At 34.9% G+C, this 9,784-nt stretch overlaps 1 protein-coding gene across 1 annotated transcript; it reads right to left on the reverse strand.

Annotated features, from left to right (window-relative positions):
* Nucleotides 1-2,767: 2,767 nt before the first annotated feature.
* LOC109681134 (hyaluronidase-5-like) lies at nucleotides 2,768-9,380 on the reverse strand. The gene is made up of 3 exons (XM_074055388.1): nucleotides 8,427-9,380; nucleotides 7,898-7,987; nucleotides 2,768-3,313 (listed from the first exon to the last, which is right to left on the reverse strand). The coding sequence occupies exons 1-3, from the start codon at nucleotides 9,378-9,380 to the stop codon at nucleotides 2,768-2,770; spliced, it is 1,590 nt and encodes a 529-aa protein (XP_073911489.1).
* Nucleotides 9,381-9,784: the final 404 nt, after the last annotated feature.

Below are 9,784 nucleotides of genomic sequence, written 5' to 3' on the forward strand. Positions count from 1 at the left end.
TACAGGGAGGGAAGAAGACTTAGTTTTTTCCACTTTGTATTATTTTGCCATGAGCAACAATGACTTTATAAGAATAAAAAGCTATTTGGGACTAGCATAATAATAAAATGATGCAAATATTTCAATTTTTAGAAAATTATTATAATGTACAATAATTCTAATCATTTTGTGATTGCCTTTTCAACCCTATCTCAAATCAGATAATAAACGAAGCTTACTTCTCTGTAACGAATTAAACATTTCTCTTTTTTCTCATAGGAAATATAATCTCTTTTTTCTCATAGGAAATATAATGCCTCAAAGATTTTACTAAGATCTTACTGCTTTCTAACTGTACAGTAATCTGAGAGTATGTGGAAGGCCGTGGATTTATTGCTTCCCAAACAGTATCACATCTTATGGTTATACTTTATTTTTGTTGTTGTTGTTGTTGTTTCTAAAAAGAAGTCAGAGGCAGTAACATTTCTGAAGGTCAGAGCAGGTGTTTGGGGTGCAAGTGATCTTAGTTTTTATAGGGAGAAGGCTAATACTGTCTGCCTTAGATACTCTTCAATCCTGTGCAAACTAGTATCTTGGTGAAACCAGAGAAAGCAAAGCATTCCAGTTCTTTCCTCTTATCCCTTGCCTCCCTTCAGTTTTCTTCTTTCTTCCTTCCTTCTCTTCCTTGAAAATGAAGGAAAAAAAGAGAAATATGCAGACTATATTTCAATAATGTATTGATGGGATTTCACTGTCAAATTATGAACCACCTCATGCCAAATTTAAAGTTCATCAAACTGTCAGTACCGTGTGCAGAATGATTGTGTTGAAACCAATCTGGCAGCTTTACAAGTACAGTAGATTATATGATTCTGTGTACTCTAAGGTGCATAATTAAGTTATCGAACCCATGGAATGCCAATCTTGGACTGAGGGTTGAGAATTAATATAAGATTGCAGTGTTTGTTAAGTCAAAGGGAACCACTATTTATTAGGTACAGAAATTAGTAAGAACTTTCCAAAAATAACCTTTCAGTGAAAGTTGTTCCAATCAGATAGTTAACTAGTCTAAAAAGCACATTTAAAATTAATGCATATTGTTCATTTCACCTAACATGTAGAATCACTACAGAACTCATGATGAAAACAAACTATTAGCCTACAATTAGTTATCTTGAGTCAAGAAATGCACATATATTATCTATATGTATCACCCTACAAAGTTTATGGCTGAGACTTTTTCTTTCTTATTCTTTTTCTTTGTGGTACTGAAGATTGAACCCAGGACCTCAGGCATTCAGTGCAAGTCCTCCACCACTGAGATATACCCCCAATCTCCAAGGCTTTTTTTTTTTCACAACGAAATCAATCTTTATGTGCTCAATAATCCTTAGTGCTTAGCAAACATCCTTACATCATTTTTTGTGACTCTTAATAAATGTATGATTGCTTCTAACAATATTGAATTTGTGTATAATAAACCCATTACTTGACTTTATTCTCTATCCAAATTCATTTTGAAAAAAATAATTGTCACATAAAAGCAGATAGCTTCTCTAGTAACCTTAGAACTAAGCCTTCTACTCTATCAGGGAGACAGATTTTGTAAGACACTTGAGGGTTTAGAGATACAGTCTATATTCAACAAACTAAATCTGTATATTTTTGGAGCCAATTTCTTCATTCCTTGAGTACTTTGTATGAATCACCTAGGTAGACTTCTGTTCTTACAGCTCTGAAATTTTTACACTATATGTTTATGTCACACTCTTAGGACAAATTTTGTTTATGGTTCTATCATTCCAACCAGTAAACTCTTCTTCCTGGAAGAGCTGGAAACCTGTGCAATTCTATTTGCTTGATCAGAATGGACATGCATTTTGCTTTTGCAAACTGAATCATAAAAACGCCGTGATTTGTACAAAATATTCCTGACAGGTCTATTATTCCATTTAGTAACCTATTTTGCTACCAGGCATATTGCCAAATCTGCTATGGAATTCCTTCCAACAGCACTATAAACACTTTCCCATGCTCACTGAAATGTATCCATCTCCTTTTGAGCTGTTTTCTAAGACCAAAGGCAAGTCTCCTATGGAATAAATAAGTTGCTTTGTAATTCTTTCCAACAGCACTATAAGCACTTTCCCATGCTCTTAGCTGTTTTCTAAGACCAAAGGCACATAATACATCATTCAACCAAACCCTAAAAGGAATATATTATTGATTTTATTGAAACATAAACTGAGCCATATTAATTCTCACAATCTCACATAAAAATAAATGTTGGAATCTAGAATTTTCCCTTACAATTGTTCAATTCCAAAATCCATTTTTTCCAATTTGCTTTGCCGTCTCCATTCTTTCTAAGTCCTGATCACTGCTTACTCTGACAGTCATTATTGTTCTAAGTAAACTACTTCATTTGCTTTTCTGTAGAACACAGTTGGGCAAATTTTCAAGATGATATAGCTAAAAACCATAGATCTATACGTGAGAAAGGCTAGTATACTTGGGATATTCTATATTAAAAGGCACAGATTTTCACCTGAATATTTTCTTATGTTTTTTTTCCTACCAATGACAAAAACTACTAATAAAGACATTCATTTGCAATAACTTCAAATGCTTTATTCAAATATGCACTCTTCTCAGAAGAACAGTAATCATTCAAGTGTGATAAACATTGCAATCAGTCTTTGATAAAAGAAATATGCATTTTGCTTTTGAAACACAAAGTGAATTTATAATTATTAATATAGAATTTTTTTTGTAATATGCCATGAACCTATATCAAAATATTCAAATGCTGTGAATATATCAAGAGAATTAAGAGGCACCCACTGAGATCCTCCTGAGCAACTCGAGGAGATACTGTGGCAGATGATTTGGTTACATGAGTATTATTATTACTACCAGTGGTAGCATGTTTCTTTATCCAATTGATAGGCTTTGGAGTGGGTGCTAATTCCAAAAAGGCATCTATGCAAACATCTTCAGTAGCACACACATTAACAGTAGCAACATTTTCTACATCAAGTCTCTCTGTACAATTCAAGTTGGTAAAACAGCTGCAATGGAATTTTTTGGTAAAATATTGCAGGTCTTCAAGTGTGGGTTTTCCATTTATTACAAACTTTCCTCCTGGCATGGCTTCAATATCAAAATTTGTTGTATTTAAATGAAGATAGTCATTTGAGTCCCAATGTTTCCTTGAACACACACCTTGACTCTGGCAAAGCACTTGGCTACACATTTTGGCTGCTAGGGTGATATTGATTAAGTAAGGATTCAATGTAGTCCCCATATAATCTTGTAGGTTCATGCAAGATTTCTGTAAAATTACAAGATGGTCAAAAAATCAAGGCATAAACTAGTTCATATGTGGCTTAGTTCATTGCAATAAGCTACTTTTTTGGGGGGTACTAGGGCTTAAACCGAGGCCCTCACACTTACTAGGCAAGTGCTCTACAACTTGAGCCACACCCCCAGTCCTTTCTACTGTTTTCCTCTAGATTGTTTCTCAGATAAGGTCCCATCCTTTTGCAAAGGCCAGCCTGGGACTGTGATCCTTCTACCTCCCCAGAAGCTGGAATTATAAACATGAGCCACCATGCTTAGCCCCCAAATTTGCAATTTTTAAGGAAGAACAAAACAAAAGACATACCAAGAAATAGAATGTCTTTTTTTATCGGAGCAAGCAAGATGTTTGCAACTGGTTTTTTGGTAAAATTATTAAATTTTATATGCCATTTCATATCACTGAATAACTGATCAGTTGAGGTTTAGCATATTCAGCCTTGATTTTCCTAAATAATTCATAAATGAAATCAGTGATAAAATGGTACAGCTATTACAATATGGGCTCTGGGGTCTATTTGCCCTAATTGGAGTCCCAATTTCATTAATAAACAGCTGTATGAATTTGAGGATCTCTCAAGCCTTCCGCGTCTTATTTTCCTATCTGACTGACCTTGAGAAAATTAATTAAATTACTTATGCTTCTGTTTTACTACCTATAAAATAAGGATAATTTTGGAGCCTCCCTCATTGAGTTGTTTTGAAGATGAATAGATATGATATATATTAAAATGCTTGATACAGGGCTAATTTTTAGCTACTCCTTAAATAATCATATACAAATATAATAAGGATCACATTTTTGTCCAAGAAGTTTAAAAGAGTATTGAAAAAATTTTCTATACTGATGGCCCAAAATAAACAGATTCAGCTGAGTACATTTTATATTAAATGTTGTATATAACCAAGTTATATGTACATAATAACATTTCTTTTACAAATTTGGTAAGGAATAAGGGATGAGTAACCAAAATGATTTTTCTTGAGACTGATGCATTCTAAAACCTGGACATTGGCTTTAAAAACAGCACTGTTCCTTTCTTTCATGATCAACAATTCCACCAGTGAGTTGGCTGTACTACCCCTTGGGCAGACCAAAGGCAGTAATGGTGGTATGTTATTAGACAAGGCAAGGAATCTTAGAAGCTCCTACTTGAATTGATTTCTTGTCACCTTATTTGAGGTGATGCCCTCAACTGTTGACATGAAAACAGACTCCCTGATATCCACACCCTAATCCCCAGGAACCAGTGACAATTTTAGCTTACATGACCAAAGGAATTTGTAGATATGATTGAGAGCATGTTCCTTGAGATGAGGAAATTATTCTGAATTATGTGGAAGGACTCAATCTAATTACACAAGTCCTTGAAAGTAGAAAAGTGATCTGAGACGAAAGAAGAAAGAGAGATTCAAAGTGTAAAAGGAACTTAAGACACCACTGCTCTTTGAAGACAAGATGGTCAAGAACTAAAGAATGTAGGGACATCTATAAGATGGAAATGACCTTTAGTTAACAGTTAGTCAGATAATAGAAATCTCGCTGCTACAACCACAAGTACCTGAATCTGCCAGTAACCCAAGTGGGTAAGTGAAGATTCTCTTCTACAAGGAATGCAGTTTGCTTAATATTAGCCTGTGGTGACCTGTGTTAGACTTCTGACCCACAGAACTGTTAGATGGTACATTTGTGTTGTTTAAACCAAGTTTGTTGTAACTTTTATGTAAGCAACAAACAAGCTAAAGTACCATGTGTCTTCTTAACTCTCCAACAGTATTATATAGTTTAGAATGAAACTCCACTTCTTGACTTGAATACCATCTGATATGAATAGCCCTTCCTTCCTCTTGCACAGCCTCCCATACCCATGCTCTTTAGACACAGTAGTTGTCTCAGTAGCATGGCGTGTTCATTTTAAACTCCACTACTGTTCCCTCTACTTGGAACAGTTTTTAATATGGTTGACTCTCTGTTGTTATTCTGATGGCGCTTTACTTAGACAATGCCCTTATCAAATATTTTCCTTGTGGACTCACAACCCTGTATTAATTCTCTATAAAGTATTTATTACAGCAAACATTTTTCTCCTTTTTGTTTTTTGTTTGTTTGTTTGTTTTGAGAGTATAGGGTTTGAACACAGAGCATCACTATTGCTAGACAGGTTCTGTACCATTTGAGCCATGTCTGTTTTTTCTCTGGTCATTTTTGATATTAGATCACACTTTTGCCCAAGCTGTCCTGGGCAAAGTTCCTCCTAATTTAGGCTTCCTGCCATAGCTTGGATTGCAGGAACATGCCACTATGTGCCACCCTATGGTGAGACAGAGTCCCATGAGCTTTTTCTGTCCACACTGGCTTGGAAACATGATCCTCCTGATGTCAGCCTTCCCGTAAGCTTGCCACAACACTTAGCTATTAATTGAGATGGAGGTCTTCTGAAAGTTTTGCCTCCACTGGCCTGGAAGCTTAATCTAACCAGTCTCAGCCTCTCAAGTAGCTAGGATTATAGGCATAAGGTATGGCAGCTGGCTCTCACTTATATACTTTTAAGAGCACATGAGTGTGTTGACTTTGTCAATATTCTAAAGCACTACACAGCCAGTAACGATGATATCTTAGAACTTATACCATATTCAGATGACATTCAAGTTGCTTCTGGAGAGACAAGAGTTAGGCAAAAAGAGGACTAAAAGGTTGAGAATGATTTGAGAATCAATACTTCACATAATATATAGTCAATAGAATGGGCTATCTTATCTAAAATAAGTCTGATTTATAGCATTTGTGTATGTACCATTGTATATATACTCCAGTCAAGGCCAATTTCAAATACCATGTGACACCTCTGAATGCAGAATTGGGGACTGAGTATGCTACACACCACAGTATGGTGTGTGGATCCTTAGCTGTTATAGAGTATTTTCATTTCTACAGCCAGAGTAGATATAAACAATCTCAAGTGCGTGGCTGATAAGAAATAAGTAAAACAATTGATAAATTTTGAATGTCTATTGCCTTTTTTAATATAATTTTTGTATTGCATGTCTTTATAGTTTAATTTTTAATAAAGGCTATGTTTAGTAACTGACTCACAAAATTCCTAAATATTTAACAATCAAGTCTCACAAGCTGGGAGCTGTGGAGTTGGCTTCATCACACAACTGGATGTAATGAAATGGAGCATGAGAGAATAGTTGACTTCACACTTGCTCTAAGTCAGTTCTAGCAACTTCTAATACACCTGCAAACACCACTTTCTCATGTTCCCAGTGAATTGGAAGAACCATGGCAAGTGATTGGTGGGTTTATTGATTACAAATGACATAGAAATAAGGGAATGAAATGATAATAATAATGTTGAAAATGACCAGGAATCAGGAAAGTAGCAGGAATATATAGAACAGAATCCTATAAGGAACAGCATTGAGACCATGCCACTAAATAGAAAACTGTCATATTATAGTTGAAGGAGTATTCCTGAATGAACTATAACTGAAGATGATTTGAGAGGCACGGTAAGTGAGTATGAGCCTGAGATTAAAGTGATATTAAAAAACAAATGTGACACTTAACTTATCACATCATCCTACTCATTGGAGAACATCAGATTCATTCCTCATCAGAGTAAGGCTGGAGCTCTCAGTTTTTATTTTGTTAAAGGAAGTAGTGTGGAGAATTTATGAATAGTTCCATCATAGAATTAATGATAACTTTGAAAATGGAAGATACACATTTGGAAAATCAGTTAATAAAAATTTGGAATATACTTAAGAGAATAAAAATTTTGAGATAATTTTCTGACATACAAAAGATCTTACCAAGAAACATACACCTTCACTTGAATTTGTATTTTCTTCTATTTCATTTTGTTGGCAATCAAGTCAAAGAAAATAAAATTTTACATAATTAAGAGAAAGGCTAGCACTACCTTGAAAGAATTTCACAAATGTGACTTCCTTAAGTTTTTGTAAATGAAATAAGAATATTGCTGTTCTACCTAAAAGACAAGAGAGAGATGTAAAACTTCTCAAAATGTCTCTGCTGGTCATAGAGCATAAAATCTATTCTCTACAGATCCTAGGGTAAGACTCCTCAGCAATGGGCTTCATTTGACATTCTCCACATTTTCACTAGTATTACTATCAGAGAAAGAAAAGTTTAGCTCCAATTTAGCCTTTCCTTTGATCAAGAGGATTGAAGAAGTGGAGAATAAAGACCTGATGTGGAGAATTAGACACAGATGAAAATAGATACCTTCTGACTCCAGACACCATGTCAGAAAATGGAAAATTATAGTGTTGGTTTTGCTGCTCACAAGCCATGGACCCTAAAGACTTTCAACTTACCTCACTGAATAAGATTCCCCAGTGTAAAGAAGGTGTAATATTTTCTACCTTACAACCTAACTAGACAAATGAGATATTTTGGTTCAGCCAATATTGTGTACCTACTGTATGTGCCAACCATAGTACTTAATTTCTATATAACACACCAAAAAATCCTGAAAAACATTAAAGGTAGAAATATTTTCATTTATTTTCTATCAATTCAACTTACGGGAGTTCGTGCTAAATTAAGTGTTCCCCATATTATAATTCCAGATGCACCCAGAGCAATGGTTTCACCAACTGTATGTACAAGGTCTACCTGAAATATTTGATAGAAAGAATTAGCTGAGCACAATAAAATAACAGTGTTCTACAAAAGACAGTAACACAAATGCTAAGCATGCTGATTGGGCAATAACAATTTAAATATTTCTCCACTATTTATATCTTTTTGCACAGTTGCTTCCCTGAAATAAAAAAAAAATCTATGCTGTTTTAACTACTCCTATTGACAAGAGAGAAGGGCTATAAAAGAAAAAAAGAACCAGAGTTAATAAGTTGTCTCTACTATCTAATTTTTCAAGTCTGCTAAGAGATTATATGACTAAAGATGAAAATATTCTTATTTTGCCTTCAAATTATGACTTAGAACACCCATGTACATATTGACAGATAACATTAAAAGCCAAATATAACTTCCATCAAAAATATTAAATAACAGTTGTGAACAGTTTCATAGTTGCCTTATTTTGACTTACCTCAGAATGGAATTCAGTAGTCAGATCAGTAAAAACTAGGCGAACATATACAAAAATTGGAAGTGGATTTTTAGCATCACGGACTTCAGACATCCTTATTGCTTCCTGCACTCGATTACGGACAAAGAGTGCAGCTTGGTGAGATGACCTTAAGTCCTGCTTCAAATAAATGGATGGATAAAGGGCTGTACTTTCCTTCCACATCCACTTGAGCCCATCATTTCTTTTCTTTTCTATATCAGGACACTGTCCATTGTAATTGGGTTTTTGATTGTCATGGTTGTAACAATCAGGGAAAAGATAATAACCCCATAAGTGATTTGGCCGAACTGAAATTCCCAATTTTAAAGTCTCTTCCATAAAATTCCTTCCTGCAGTTTCAAATTCTTCTTGGGCTATCTTGGTGGCTTCTGTGATATTAAGGTTTATATTCTGTTGCTGAACCAACTCAATAGACTTATTTTTGTAATTATCCTTAGGTTTCCAGTTTCTTGCCCACGTTGGCCTCCAGTCTTCCCAGTCAATGACAGCCAAGCCTAACTTGTCTGTGGGCATATAGTGCAAAATGTCTTGCTCAGCTTTGTCCAAATGATTTTGTAAAGACCCCAACTGGGGGATTCCCCCATGCACACTCTTTTGTGCATGATTTATGTAAGGATAGTAGCCAAGTCTATCAGTATAAAATATAGTAACACTTTGCCCTGTTTCACTTTTTCGGGGGCTTCCTATTAAAGAGAAGAGGCTCATATCTAATGGTTCATTTAACTTTCCTGTACACAATTCAGTTGGGGCATTCCAAGCCAAGAGGAAAGTCACATTTGGGAGAATAGGGGGTGCCCTGAAATCCGCAATCAAGCAACGCAGAATCAGAAGCAATATGAACACTGTCTGGTATACTCCATTGCACAGAATGAAGCTCCCAAAAGAGAAATGCTTGAAATTTAGCACTCCCATTGCAAAGAGTAATGACTATGAAAAATAATTATTTCTTCTTACATGCTTTTGTCTACCAAGTACTTGATGCAAGAAGTGAGCACAGAAGATAGTTATTCTTCTTGCTTCATGTCTCAGGAATGTTTTAGAAGTTGTAAAATCTATAATTAAAAAAACAAGAAATATAGAATATACTGTTATGTCAGGTTACTGCATTCAAGATTTCAGAGCAAAACTATTTCTGAACTTTATGTGCAGGGAGTTTAATTCAATTTTAGAAGATAAAGAAACCCTACTCTTGTGTTTAAATGAATTGAAATTATTTTATATTATTTATGATACAAATTCTATAACAGAGACTGCAGAGAGATGAATGTAACTGTTTATCCACTTGTTTAACCAGGTATACAGAATGCTATACCAAT

The sequence above is a fragment of the Castor canadensis genome, chromosome 2 (genome assembly GCF_047511655.1).
Source record: "Castor canadensis chromosome 2, mCasCan1.hap1v2, whole genome shotgun sequence".
NCBI classification, from domain to species: Eukaryota; Metazoa; Chordata; class Mammalia; order Rodentia; family Castoridae; genus Castor; species Castor canadensis.